The 15,766-nt window shown below is 31.9% G+C and overlaps 1 protein-coding gene across 11 annotated transcripts in view; it reads right to left on the bottom strand.

The window, feature by feature from the left end:
• unc-104 (kinesin family member unc-104) overlaps nucleotides 1-15,766 on the bottom strand; it is an 81,294-nt gene that overhangs the window by 56,703 nt on the left and 8,825 nt on the right. For 9 of the 11 annotated variants that reach the window (XM_089237743.1, XM_089237734.1, XM_089237736.1 and 6 more), the window contains exons 2-8: nucleotides 4,333-4,487; nucleotides 4,005-4,087; nucleotides 2,819-2,898; nucleotides 2,520-2,685; nucleotides 2,048-2,226; nucleotides 1,740-1,851; nucleotides 1,216-1,359 (exon numbers count right to left, since the gene is read on the bottom strand). In XM_089237743.1, coding sequence (XP_089093869.1) covers nucleotides 1,216-1,359; nucleotides 1,740-1,851; nucleotides 2,048-2,226; nucleotides 2,520-2,685; nucleotides 2,819-2,898; nucleotides 4,005-4,087; nucleotides 4,333-4,432 — 864 coding nt within the window. In that variant the 5' untranslated portion in view covers nucleotides 4,433-4,487. Of the gene's footprint in view, nucleotides 1-1,215; nucleotides 1,360-1,739; nucleotides 1,852-2,047; nucleotides 2,227-2,519; nucleotides 2,686-2,818; nucleotides 2,899-4,004; nucleotides 4,088-4,332; nucleotides 4,488-5,582; nucleotides 5,813-15,766 lie in introns of those variants that run through there. The other 2 variants (XM_089237735.1, XM_089237740.1) reach the window with 1 other exon arrangement.

The following is a 15,766-nucleotide window of genomic DNA, read 5'->3' as shown; positions in this document are numbered from 1 at the left end:
CCAACATCCTTATAGCACCGGTACATAACCTGTGGCATTCAGCCCACAAAGTTTGATGACAGATGGCACCACTACACATAACAAGCAAATACACAGTAACAAACTTCACATTAGGTTCACAGCATGTACATGCATATTCCAACATGTACCGATTTGTTAGAAATTCCACAAAGGAATATGGGCAAGGTGCATGTGTGTATCCTGCCAAGTCTCATATCTTGTCCAAGTCCCCCGAAAAATACCATCTCACCAAATAAACATGGGATATACATTACATTCCTTGTGCAGATTTCACCCCCCCCCCAGGGGTTATGTCATTCAAACCAAACACACTTTGAATTAAGTGAGCTAATAAAGAGATATGTTTAAAATAAAAAATTCTATCACAGCTTTGAATTGCTGGGGTGAAGATCATAAATTTAACTTTTTTCCTGGGCTGAGTTAAAGCCGTTTCTTAATAGATTTCTTTGATGGTAAACTTATATAAAAGTTTTTTAAGAACAATTAGTAAATGACAGCATATTAGCATCCTTTAGTCCATTACTCTGCAGCAATATAATTGTGTAAAAACATACTAATGACAATTGAAGTTGCCAAATTAATCATGAAACCACTAACAGAAAGTAACAACTGTGATGCTAGAACAAAAATAAACACTGAACTTAAATAAACAACTCTGACCTCTCAAGTCCTCACTATTTCTGACAAGTGCAGGCAACTTTTTTTTTGTCATTTAAAACTACACCCACGAGTGTTGAAACTTATGTCCATGATAAAAATTCATTATTGGCTCATTGCTACACTATTTTTTTCCTTCAGTTCAATTTTAGAGCAAAGTTAGCAATTCAAGTATAATTTTTCACATGAATAACATCAGTATGGTGATCTATAATTGATGCTGAGGAAAAACTCCAGAGAATATAACTTTTTTCCCACAATAAATTCGACATTTCGGGAGAATCACCCATAATAATCAACATGGGTTATTGAAGTGGATTTAAAATTGTTTTTTCCTTTTCACTTTAGAACATAAATTTTAAATAATAGGATGCAAATCAAATACCTGTTAATATTTGTAGCATTATCTGTTAAAATGAATGAAATAATAATAATGAACAAAATTTTAATGATCACAGGAAATACCCTTAACCAAAAATGTAAATGGTCTAAAATAAAATGATTTTTCTTTATTGCAAACATTAATGTGTATCTTACAACTTCAGCCAAGCCTGAAATGACTTTTCCCAATGTTGTTAAAGACTTGTTGATATTTGCGCCTTCTTTCAAACGTGTACCTTGAGCTCCAGTGGCATCAGCTCGTTCACTCCCAGCCAAATCAACCAAACTGATTTTGCTGACCTAGTCACACAACAGAAAAATATATATAATTACAAATAGAGGGATTTATATAGGATGAACAGAAACCTACCACTTTATGTCAGTCTAAAGCAGCATTTCCCAAAGTGGGCAATGGAATGGTCCAAGGAGGCCATAGAAGCTACAGATTTAACACAGGATCCTATGGGTTCACTTGAGTTTGGGGACGATGAGAGAAAAAATTTCTGAAGAAGGGGGCAATGAAATGAAAAGTTTGGGAAACTATAGTCAAGCAAATTACTACATAAACCAGCAGGTTTCTATTAATTAGCTCTGAGTGGCATAAATATAGCAAATACTAGAAAACTTTGGGAACTGAATTGAGAAATGTTAAATTTTCTCTATAAATGTGTGATTCTCACTTTTTCTGCCGTAAGGCCAGTGCCTTTGTGATGTTTCCGTTGGGTGAAGATGATTGTGAAAACGGCATGTGATCTGCTACTTGTTTCATTCATGTTTGTAGCTGCAACAGTTCTGCAATATACATATAACAGAGTGGTTCAGAAAAAAATGCACACATTATATTTTTTAAAAAAACCTGATTTTTCACAATGAAAATCAGTTTAAATAAACATTTGTTTAAAAAATAATTATGCCTATAAAATAAGAAGTCTTACATTTAAAATTTTATCTGAAAGATCAAATTTGATATGATCATAAGAATATTTACCTGGCTTTATTGCCCTCGTCCATGAGATCATGAATGTCTTGGTATGATGTGACTGCAAGTTTTGACAAATCCTCTACATATGGACCAAGCAGTGGATGTTCCCTAACACGGAGGTTGTTCTTGTTTTTAGGATTTAACAAATCCCGAACTCTTTCGCAATAAATTTCCATGTAGCTTACCTAACAAGAAATAAAACAGTTATATGTTTGTTCATAAAGATTATAAAAACTTGAAAACATAATAAATCAATCATTTAAGGATGCTATTTGAAGCATAAGAAAAGAAAAACTAGCAGTAGTTAAATTTCCTCCATTAAAGTCTACAGATAAGTGCTTTAATGTAATAACAAATAATTAAAAAACAATCATGTCACATGCTATGAATATCCTACCAGAAACTTGAGTCTACAAATGAATGGGAGAAAAATTAATTATTTATATAAAATCATTGATTTGGTAACAAATCTACTAACTTCAATAGAATAAAGTGCGCCTTCATGAGATTCATTTTTGATTTTGTTGAATAGATCTTTGCAGATATGAGGAATAATTCCTTCTTGTCCAACTTCTTGCTTTCCCATCATGGTGTAACTTTTTCCAGCCCCAGTTTGGCCATATGCAAAGATACAAACATTGTACCTGAATAATAAGAAAAATCAGTAAAGGTCAATTGAAAATTTTGGTGCCAAATTTTAAAAAATTAAATAAATTCATTTTTCATATATTCATGCATTTCTTTTGAAATCATCTTCTGAAATCAATCTTTATTTACCCTTCAAAGGCATGCTGAAGCATTTCTTCTCCAATGTCTCTGTATACTTGTTCTTGGGTAGCGAAGTTGGGATCTTTAGGCTTTAAAATAAGATTTTGAAATGTAATGTGAATGATTCAGTCTCATATTAAGAAAGGATTCATTTGATAGTTTTAAAATATCTAATGATAATTGACACAAACATACTTCTCAAAGAATAAGTATTATGCTTTAAAGCAGAAATTAGTACTCAGACTTTAGGGCTATAGTCATGTGTGTATAATTTTTTGTCTATTTAATTAAGTAAAAAAATGAAAAGTTTTTGAAAACAAAAGAGTAGATACCTCATGTATTATTATATATTGGACTAATAAATACTTGAAATTTTCAGCAACAACTAAGAAATTATATATTTTTTTCATTTCCAATATATATATTCACAGGGACAAAAAAAACATTTAGAAGACACTGTCCATATAAAATTGCAGTAATATGAAGATGAAATTTCCAACCCACAAGATAGTAAGAATAGGCCAAGAGAGTGTTAACATCACGCTGAAAAACGTATAGAAATCATCAAAGTTTACTTAAAGCCTATGTAGGCCATATAAAAATGAATGGGTGTTGGATGGAAGAAAATTATTAATTTATCAGGACCAAATTACGATAATAGGAAACTTTTATCACAGAACATGATTTCAAAAATTTATCAGATCTTAAGCTGTTTCAAAGTGGTTTTATTTAAAATGTATCGGACTTTTAGCACTCCACTCAGAACTGAAAAAATGATCTTAATACTTTGGATGTCATTATTACAGATCAAGGGTTTCTAACCCCTATAACTCTGTCACACGAAGACTGATGCAGAATGTGACATTAAAAAACGACTGAAATGTAAAAATAAATACAAGTTTTGAAACTGGAACTTGTATTATTGAATTTATCAACTGCTTCTCAATATAACTAAAGGGTATCCAATTCCAATCTCCCCCCCCCCCCCACACCTATCAGATAAAATGCCCAAGAAATTTTAATTCTTCATTTCTTAGCTCATAAGAAAACTTTATAAGATCTATACTCTTTTATACTCTTTATGTTATGCATTTAAACATTTTATAATATGTTAAGCTAATTTAAAAAAGGGTAACGCGTCACAAAAATCTCAAAATAAAATGAATGTGATTTTTTTCATATGAATTATACTTACATCATGAGAATAATACGAGTAATCATAATTGAAACTTTTGGTAGCTTCTTTACTGTTTGCAGGAACTTTGGGATTAGTTATGGCTGCAATTGAAAATAAATATACTCAGAGGCAAGCAACTCAAAAAGTAGAAAAGCAGTATGTTCATATAATCATACTGTTTTTCTTCAAACATAAATAAGTAATATAGACATGAAACCTATTAAGTTTTAGACAGTGAAAATACGCTGAATTGATTTCAAAAGCTTTGACAAATTTATTTCAAGGAAACAAAAAAAAAAAAACCAGCAATGAAATAAAAAGTTTTAAGTCCTTAAAGTGAGCTTACATGTTCGGTTTCCAGCCATAGAAATGATACATCCACAGTCTTTGTTGATTTCTCTGTTGTTGAAGGGACGAACCCTAACGGCTACTTTAACAGATGTCATGGTTGATGAGGACTAGGTTTTTTTTTGCGAGTATTCTAAGGATTATAGACACATTCTGCAGTAGAAAATAATAATATTGGAGTAAATATTTACGCGACTCGAAACATAATTCATATCATAAAGAATCAATAGCTGTACATGTTAAATAATTCAAAGACGAATAAATACCAACTACTAAAATTTGGTTGAGAACTATAAAAAAAAACCAAGAAAATAATAGTAGAACCTTCATATTTTACAATAAAAGGTTAAAAATTAAAGTAGATAAACATAATGCTGCTGCAAGCACATTTTCCTTACACATGTATCTACGAACTGTCAGGGAAATGCTTTCTTTTGTAAAATAATCTGTTATTTCTTTTCAGTTAGAAAAAAAAGGTTCTCTCTCTTAAATTAAGCTATTACTTTTAAAATTTTGAGTATCTTTGAAACTTGAATGCATAATTCTAGATAAATTACTGTTCTCTCTAAGAGTATCGAATTGATTTAAGAGACACTGGTTATGAAAAATACTCCGGATTAAAAAATATAAAAATTTCATATCATAAATTTTATTGTATAAAAGAATTCCAGACATTTGAAAATAGCAGCTTAATGTGTACCTTAAAAAGTATGTCATCACAAAGCCATGATATAATACATAAGAAGTTCTTCATAATGACTATCGAAAATCCATCTGATAATGGCTATTATAAAATTTTGATCATAAGTATGAAGAAAAATTATTAAGCCAGTTTATATACATATTATCTGTTTATAACTCATTAAATTAACTAAATCCATAAAATTTCTACTTTTGTAAAACAATAACACTATTTTAAATACAACAACATTCAAAGTTCATTTGTATTAAATTAAGCAAATTTATCAATGTGATTCATTTAGAAAAAAGCTATGGTCGAAAAACAAAACAATCATCTGGTATCAATAGAAACAGACATGAATGAGGCCATTCTATCATACCATAGAAACTGGAAAGAAAAATCAATAAATATTCTATTCAAATTACTAAAGGTAATAAAATGTCTATGAAAAAAAAATCAATCACAATGATTTGAAAATATCATTGAGCACATATGCTGCAATTGAATGACAAAGCCAATTTAAATGAAAAGGTTAAACGATACTTAGGACTAAAGTAAGAACTTACTGAGAGAGTGAGAGCCAGATTTTACACGAAGATGCATATGAGATGTACCCAAACTATATTAGTATCCTATGTTCTTGTTATATGGAGAAAGGCACAAGGTATTTTCAATGGAAATTCTTGGAAAGACTGTTCAATATGTCTCCATCTCATTAAAATAAAGAGGAAAAATAAAACATGGTGAAAGGGAAGAGTATTCTCTGCGTCAAAGGGAGCTTCTGAGCTTTCTCCACATATACACACGCATAGAGATAGACAGAAGGCAAGCAAGAGGGAGGTAGTGAGAGCATTGACCAATGGCGTGTTACTTCTCCCATCTCCCACATGCTGACTCCCTGACTGCCACCTCCCAAAAAATCAATACTTTCCCACTGCCATTTAAAGCCTCTCACAGAGGAAACACTCACCACCTACTACAGTTGCTGTTGTTGCAGGAGATATTTTCCAATGAAAGGCAAAACCCTACGTTATGGAATAAGGGAGTGAAATGGTAATGGGGGGGGGGGGGAATCAGTGTCTTTTGCGTCAGTAGAAGTATTAAATAAAAGAACATGCTCCCAGCTGATGAAACTTGGGAGTTTCCTGTTCTTTAATGAGTTTTTATAATCTTTTTTCATAATGTTATATCTACATGATACTCATGCTATCCAGAAATAGAAAAAATTAATTTTCAACGAAATCACTTTCACAATCAAATCAAGAAAAACAAATAAAATGGGTAATTATCATACTGATCAAAGAAATAAAACCAATGTTATTTTTAGTCAGAAGGCATAATGATCGATGCTTGACAAATCAAAAAAAAATTTAGGTGCCAACAATTTGGCATCTAAATTTCATTGGACATGAATCAAGAAGAACGGTCTATGTTTATTTCAATTTTCACAGGAATCAAATTACCCTCTCGATTGTGAAAGGCACATTCATATAATTCATGGAATTTTTATGTCCAATTTCAATCCAGTAATCAACATAAAAAATTTTAGAAGCCAATGCCAACTTTTTAGTTGCCATGGCAACCTGGTGCCTGGAATTTGTCCAACCCTTATAACTTTTTCCCAAATTGCTTTGAAGACACTCAAACTTATAACAACACCCAATTCTACACACACGAATTTGAGAAAAAGTTTAAAGTTATCAGTAGCTTCTTATTACACTGAAACTCAAAATAGATGCCATTCAGATGTCTCACACATTTTATTAGAACTGCTGTGAAAAATTCAAAGTTATAAACTAAATTAGGTCACCACACCACTTTCTCTCTTGAAATGAGCAACATAACGAGGGGGGTTACGATATTACATAACAAAATGCTGATAGTTATTGGCTGTTTTAAGTTCACTGGAAATTGTAATAGAAAGGGATAAATTTAAAAAATTCAAAAAGCAACAATGATCTCAAAATTTGTTGAAGAGAGCTTCAAGTCAGAAAACCGCATTATATACTCATGTATAATCGACCCCATCACTTCAAGACCACCAAAACCACAATAAATTGAAAACCCATGTATGAGCTTACCCCTAAAAATTAGGCCCATTTTAGGGGGGGAAAAAAATCGGATTTTTTCATGCAATAAAAGTTGCAATAAAAAATTTATTCAAACTTTCTAATCCGCTTCTGGTTCTCAAGCTATATACCAAAAGCCAAGTCATCATATGGTATAACATCAACGTTTTCATCTTCAACTGTGCTGTTGTTGCCATCGTCATTTTTAAACAAAATGTTGTCTCCAGTTCTGTCTATTGCATTGCTGATACAACACTTCTTAAAGGATTTGATGATGATTTCAGTAGAATTCCAAGCCTCACGAACACACTGGCATGCTTAGCTATTGTCTGGTTTCTTTAAGGATTACTTTTTGTTGTTTCTTTATCACCAGAGCTCATCCATTCGGTCCATAAATTTCTTAAATAATCGTTAAAAGGCTTGTTGATGCTCACATCTAAAGAATGTAAAATCAAGGTTAGCCCACTGGGTATCAACCAACAATGTTTTGGACTTTTTTTTTTTTGGACTCTAACATTATTGGTTCTGTGGGTATGAACATAGCTACAAAAATCACTAAACTGATTAGTAACGTCATCTAAAGTAGTTCAATGATGTTGAGGATCAAGCTATACTCTGTTCATTCTAACTTGGGTCCTGATGTAAATAGGCCGCTGTAACAATTTTTGATATCACTCCACATCCTTTATCTCTATTGGTTGTAATTTTCCCGCCCCTTCATTACGTGTTCCGAACACGTGCATTTTTTCCTCAAACGTGAGATTATAAATTCGTTATGAAGAAAATTTTCCTGGAAAATCTTTTTCCACTGTTCTCCAAATTTTGTTGAAATAAAAACTGTTGATAACACTAATTAAAATAGAAAAAGGTATATATATCTCCCAAAAAAGAATTTGATAAGGTATTCTGTCGTTATCATGGCACACTCCTCAAGAGTTGGGATGACAGAGCTCCAGCCCGGACATTGCCTGCAACAATTCTTGTCATTTTTTTATATTTTTACGCTAAAAGTTTACTGTATATTTACTATTGTACTGTGAAAATAACATTATTTCATTCATAGAAGTTTTTGCAATCATGTTTCAAGTAGCCTATTACATGGATTTTGCTTGAAATTTGACATAAAAATGACTTTTTCAGAGAAAAATTACATGGGTAGACCAAAATTCATTGTTTTCTCCCATTTTGAGGTACTTTATATCAAAAAATGTTATTAAAGTTCACATCAGTACCATTTTATTCAAAATGTACTAAGAAAGGTAGTTTGATAGGCTACGTTAAGTGAAGTTCTGAATTTTATATGTTATCTATATATATAAAATTGATTTTCAGTGTGTCTGTGTGTGTGTGTTCTCTATACAAATCTACAATTTTAGATCGATCGTCACCAAATTTTGCATATATACCAAATGGGACCCGACTTGAACGATAGGCTACTTTAAAATTTCGTCAGAGAAGGGCAAATGCCCCAAATGGGCAAAAAACTGTCGGGCAACAATGATATTTGGGCCTCAACAATAACTTTCTGAATGCTTATTTTGGTTCCCTAGCAATGAGTTTCAGACGTGTATATGCCATTACAATGGTTTGTCACTTCTTCAACGCTGCCAGTATATGTATAATAGTTTATGCTAATGTTATTAAAGTTCACATCAGTGAAGTTGCCACATTTTCAATACTCCCAGTAATGAGGCTTTTTGAATAGATATCATAATCATCATCAGCATCACTTTGAGGGTCAGGGAAAGGGTGATCCTCATAGAAATCAGTGTTAAAATTGCAGATTTTACTGTAGAAATGTGGAAATTTGGTGGGATTTTCTGTCACATCAATAATTTTAAAAATTGTATTGAATTCTCGATTTTTGAAATATTGAGTTCGCTTAGAGATATACAAAGCCCAGGAGATTAAATATGAAGTAATTAGCTGGACCTATGTTTGAGTTGGATATTCATGCAATAATATTGATTTCAACTTTTTATTTATATCTTCTCAAGCATGAAAATTAATGTCTCCGTGTTGTCTTTTGATATTCAGCTGCATAAATGCATGTGGGTTAGGATATTTTAAAACTAATTATGGGTCCGTACAAAGTACATTGAAAAAATTCCACAACTTTAATTTAGCATTTTTGAAAGCTGAAACAGGCAGAGCAGATGGATAACTTGAAGTTCAAGTGGGGGGATCAAAATACCTAGCGATCCTTAAAAAAGGAAAAAAAAAATTCATTTCTACGTTTCTTCAAATCTAGATTTGTTTATTTCATGAGTCACCATATTGGTTAACTTAGACACGGTTTGCATGTCCCTCAAAGAAAGAAGGAGATATCACGTGATCCAAAAAACCTCATTAAAGAAAACCCAGGCAGCGCCGGGTATTATAGCTAGTGTATATATATAGTTCAAAGAAAATCTTTGAAACATTAATTAACAATTTAAGCAGTTTCGAAAATTTCCCTGATCAGCATTATAACTGTCACAGTGGAAATCCCCAAACTCTGTAAAATGACATAGGGCCTACATTTTTTCAAGAATATTTGAATATTTTTTTCTAATTTTAAGCAGATAATGAGTGCTTGGTTCTTCCCGCCCCTTCCCCATCACAATGAGAATAATATAAAAAAACAGGGGAGAAACTTATTATTTATTTATTCAATATTGCTTGGCTGAAGCCTATACAAGGGAATGTGGTGAAGTTTGACAGAGACGATTGATGTTACAAAGGAATCATCAGAAACTTCATTTTTTCTATTATTTACAGTGTGTGTGTATTCCTATACTACCTTGAAGTAGAGAGTAAAAAATGCAGTCTCCCCTCCTTCTGTTACCAAACTTTGAACAAAAGCTGACTCCTTCCACTAGCAGTTGATCTGACAAGTGTTTTTTTTTGGGGGGGGGGGATGGAAAACATGTTTGCAAACGAAACCCTTCGTGCAGAGCTAGCTGTGCTCAACATTGCCCAATTAAAAGGGTTTTAAAGGTGCAAGAAGTATCTCATAATTGCTGAAATACAACAAGTTAGGCAAGCTGCCAATATAGGGTTAAAAATAGTTTTTCTTTTCTTCTTCATCACTCATATTTTTTTTCAGCTAACCAATATGGATTTCTCCGAATAGAAATACAGAATCGACCCTATTAGAATTTAGCTCTACAGTTGTTAAAAATATTTACAACTCATATAAGAAAATAGTTATATTTCTTCATAAAAAAAAAATTGACAAATGTGTTCCATAAAATACTTATTGAGAAATTAGTGTAAGAAGAAATTGAGTCAATTGTCTCCAGTCAAATATCACTAAAACTAAACTCATTAATTTTTTTTACAGACAGACATGACCTCCCAGAGAGACCATCTTGGGATGGTTTGAGCTTTTACCCAAAGGGATGGACGATCTTCTTTGCAAACAGATGTTCAACAAAGTCTTAATCTTATCTTTCACAAATTTGGCTCTCTTTGTATCCCTTGTGACTGATTAGATATAAAAGGAGCTTTTATCAATTCTAATCTGAAAAGGATTTTCATTTCAGATGAATGGAATCTCATTTTATACACCATACTCATTCTAAACTTTGATATCTAATCTACCGATTTTACTATCTGAAATCATATGTCAACTCCTCATTCCTTTTGATCTTTTATTACTGTCATTTTCAGGGGTATGTCCAGACTTTTTTGTAGGGTCTTGTTTTTGTGAAAATTTTCTTTATTTTGGTGGAAATGGTTATTAATTTTGTGGAAAACGAAATAATACAGTTAATCTATCACAAAAGAAATGAAATGTCAAATTTATGGTTTCATTAATTTTTAATTTGTGGAGGGTCCATTTTTTGGATGCAGAATTTGTGAAGGGTCTGGAAACCAGACCCCAATTTTGGCTGGACAGACCCCTGATTTTTAGCTGCTTTATGGACAACCAAGAATCTGACTATACTACTAATCTACACCCCCCCCCCCCACCTTTGATTTATATTCAAAAAAGACTAATCAGATTAATCACTAACAACTATATGGGTCATTCTCACAAAATTGGAAAAAAAAATTATCAAAAATAAATGTTCAAAAATTTAACCAAAAAAACCAAAAAAATTCTTATGGACACCTGCACTTTACCTGCTGATAAATAAAATAGAGTCAGCAGTGAAGTTCGTTCAAAATTAATGGTGAAAAAATTCATTTAAGTTTAACCATGTTAAGAGACAGGCAAATCCAATGTAACATTTCGCCTATTTCAGCAACTTGATATCTATGATTGACACAACATGTTACATATAGGCTATTTTGATCGTTTATTTTCAACTTGGATAAGCACTAACACTCTGAATAATTTTTTTGTCAATCGGTGCGTTTTTGTTTTTTTTAAATTTGTGCTTCTTACTCCTTCTTTCATCAATTTTATGGGGAATTTCTACCAATTTCTAATTTGTCTGTTTTGCTAGAGCATGAGTTGCATTTTTAAAGAAAATTCTTTAGATGAAACACTACTGCAGCTTGAAATTGCAACCAAGAGATTTGGATTTTTTTTTACTTTCCCCTCCCACTTTAACTAGTCTAATGATTAAATCTTCCTTTTGGTTACCTAATACCAGGAGAAAGACATTTTCGCATGTTTTGCAACACTGATAAAAAACTAAGCATGTTGAAAACATGCGCTTTTCAGAAATAACAGAAGTCTCTAAACTGAAACATGAAGTAAATAGAAAATAATTTACAACTATACATTTCTCACAAAAAAAAGTAGTCAAGAGAAGGACATTTAGTAAACACACTCGCCTCTTTTTTCCTGAATAACTCTAATTTGTTAAGTAATTTTCAGTTCTAATTGATCTAATAAGAAGTTCATGTGACGGCTACATTCTTCTTAACCTTTCCAACACAAAATTTGATAGGTAGCAACCAGGGGCGTTCACAGGATCAACCTTTGGAGGGGGCACTAAAAACTTGAGCGAAAACATTTTTTACCTGAGAAATTTTGAGTTACCACCCTTCAAAATACATTTAAATTAACAGAAATTAGTCAATTTCTGTTATATTAGTTAATAGAATATAAAGGGTATTTTCAGTATTTTTCACCAAAATACTAATTTTTGGTCTGATTGGGAGCACGGGTCCCTTGAGCACTTTCCTGTGTATGCCTCTAGTTCAAGTCCTACAAGGCCAGTTGCCGCCAATGTTTTTCAAATGCCACGAATGGAAAAAAAAAGGTTGGGGAAATTTTCATTTGGCTATTAACTATTGATAAAACATTTTTGAAATAATGAAAAAGATGAAATATAAAAAAGTATACTAATCCTAAAAATATTATGCAAAAAATAGAAACTTTGCCTGGCTTCAATTCACAGAAAATAATTAGCACGTTTTTAAGACACATGCATTTTTTCTTTTTGCTGGTTTATGCGTTTTGGCTCTGCAATGGAGCACTATCATCAGAAACGCATGGTCAGAAACCACACACAAGTAGTAAAACCATTGAAAGGCTCTCCATTGTAGAGCAGAAATGTATAAACAAGTATAAATATAAAATGAATTTGTGTTAAAAATGTGTTAATTATTTTCTGTGAATTAATCCTAAAAATTTTTTCATTGAAAATAGGAATATATTTTTGTTTTAAGATAGAAAAATATTTTAAAATTTGAAAAATGGGCTGGGGGCAGCCAGGAGAAAGACATTTCCTTAAGAAATAAAAATCTGTTCGAACAAATTTAAAAAAACCTATTGATGAAAAAATTATAAATAGAGTGGTGACTTGTCCGAAACAATAATAGAAACAGAACATGAAAAAAAAATTGTGCCAAAATACAGTGAAACTTCAATTAACTGTCGCTCATTTAACCATCAGTTTGTTATCCATCGTGTAAAAAAATGAACAAACACAGAAAAAACAGCCCCAGATTTTAAGGTCCAAAAAGATCGGATCACTGCTATGATCTGTGTGAATGTCACCAGCAAGCATAGGTTACCCCTGCTTGTAATTGGTAAATATAAAACACCATGTGTTTCCAAATTTTTTTTTATTTGTGAAATGACAAATTAGCACAAAAAAACAGAAACAGTAACACAAAAATAAATAAAAATAAAATTAGAAACATTCACTCTGTGACCCCAAGGGACTAGGGAGTCCTTCCTGCTGGTCTATAAGAATAGTCATGTGACAGGTGGCAACTGCCATTTCTTTTCTCAAAAATTGGTTAGTTAATTGATTAGAGTTTATAGAATGTATTTTATTTATATGTCAATTTCTTGCAATATACCAAAATTCACAGAAATAATTAGGATTACACAATATACCATATACATCAATGCATCCAGCTTCACAGTTCATTGGTTGAAAAAAGATTTAGTATTTTAAGAGCAGTAAAACAAAAACTCTTTTTAAATAATGTTTTATTAACTCTCTACACTGGATAAATATTTCTATATCTAGCTGATGTCCTATTACTTTTCATTATTAGCCATGTGTAATTTGCTGTTACAAATTTTTTAATCCTATATATATACATATTTGTCTCATGTTAAGAGTGTGATACTCTGCTCTATATTGTTTTTAGAGTTAGTACTTGTTATTATTGACCTTATTTTATTGTATGTGTTATTTAACCCTTGTATATTTATATCACATGCTCCACCCCAGACACACAAACACAAATTCCATGTGTTATTAGTGAATAAATCCATGCATAAAATATGTCTTTTAATAAGTTATCAATCAATCGTGTTTCTCAGTTTATACAGGACTGCTAGATAGATTCTAATTTTTTTTAACTATTTTTTCACACTGCAAATTCCATTTTGCTTCCATCATCCTGTATTATAATTCCTAAATAGTTATAAACTCTTTCTATTTCTTGACAATTATATTATAGGTTCAATTGGCATAAACAATGGTTATGTATTTTTATATGTATATCAGTTTCGTGATTAATATTTTTAGTGTTTAAGCATATGTATTTAGTTTTTTGAGTGTTTAGTTTTAATTTGTTTTTATTTAGCCAGGTGTTAATCTAAAGTAAGTCTCCTCTTCCTTTTTTACAAGATCTCTAATTTCAGAATCTTCAACATAAAGGATAGTGTCACCTGGAATGATATTAATTTACCATTTAACATGATTTTATATAAATCATTTATATAAACAAGATATAATGGCCCAAAGACCGATCCTTGTGGAACTCCTTTCATTACATTTTGGAATGTGCTGATTTCACCATTTATTATGACAGCTCATTTCCTGTTATAGTACTAAGTTTTAAACCAATTTAGTACATTACATCGTATGCCTGCTATGAGAAGAGTTTTTCTGTTAGAATATCTAAATCAACAAAATCGAATGCTCGTTTTAAGTCTAAGAAAACAGTAATGGAATGAAACAAAAAAGGCTTTCGTGGCCATCGTATAAATTAGAATTTAGCTTAAAAGGATAGAACTCAAAAACTTTTAACCTAAACTGTAATGGAATATTTGTTATTATTAAATTGTTGTTTAAATGATTACTTAATTCAATGATAGCCATTTCTGTGTTTTTGTTTTTTTTGAAGCCGTATTGGTTAGGTGCAAAAAAGTCTTTGTTATTCAAAAAGCTGATAAGTTGTTTTTAGATGTGAACGCACTGCCTGTGAACTATTATGCCCAAAAAAATGCTTGGATGGACCAAACAGTTTTTTCAGAATGGTTTTCTCAAGTTAGAGCTCATATAGCTGAAAAGCAGTTGCCGCAGGAAGCACTGCTGTTAATGTACAATGCTCCGACACACCCCTCTTATGAACTCAAAAGTGATAATGACAAAATAACACGCCTCTTCTCGCAGCAAACGCAACTCAACTCCACTTATCTGGCCCGTGGACCGGGTATAATTGAAAATATGAAGCGATGTTACCAAAGGCTTGATTTCATCTAATGATGTCACGACTGTCAAAGAGTTTTAGTAGAGATACAACATAAAAGACACTATTTTCAATGTCACCACTGCCTGGACTAACCTTATATTGACGTTTATATAGATTGTTTTGTAAAACTAAATACAATATGTATGTTTCATTCACTTTTAAAGGATTTTATTTTCATTTTCATCCCAAGCCCACAGTGAAATCACATTACTGTACATATGCATATATATATTGCGAGATATCCATTATCCTATCTGTCACAGCCCTAGTCCGGACGGTGACAGTTAATCAAAGTTTTACTGTATATAAAACTGTTGGGGACACAATTTAGGCTACTTTTGTAAGAATCACCCACATATTATCATTGCATAAGTTTATTAAATATCCTCCTTTTGCAGCATCTGTACTTCCTAAAGTCTGTCATAATTTTGAAAAAAAACCCATTTATTTATTTACCAATAGCTTCAGATATTTTTGTTGTTTTCTTCCATTTATTATAATTTTTATTTGTAATGGAATTACATAATCTGTACATCTGGGCTGTTGAATAGTCTTTACTTGTTAACTAGAAGACCCCTTCAATTGCTTCATTATGAGAACTTGAATGAATAAATTAGGAGTAGAGGCTTAAAATTCAATCTATATCTTCTTGTGGTGCAGCCTGTAAGTAGCCATGTTTTAACACATGGTGAACGGACGCGGATGGGCTTTCTCCAACCCACACTGGCCAGTGTGAAGGATTATGGCCAAAAACCCTCTAAAAAGAAGTATGAACTCTGTCCCCAGGACTGAACTAAGGTCCT

This window comes from Pholcus phalangioides, unplaced genomic scaffold (genome assembly GCF_987345545.1).
Source record: "Pholcus phalangioides strain wild (caught in Gottingen) unplaced genomic scaffold, Ppha-v1.0 ptg000010l_1, whole genome shotgun sequence".
NCBI classification, from domain to species: Eukaryota; Metazoa; Arthropoda; class Arachnida; order Araneae; family Pholcidae; genus Pholcus; species Pholcus phalangioides.
This window is presented reverse-complemented; position numbering and strand designations above follow the sequence as displayed.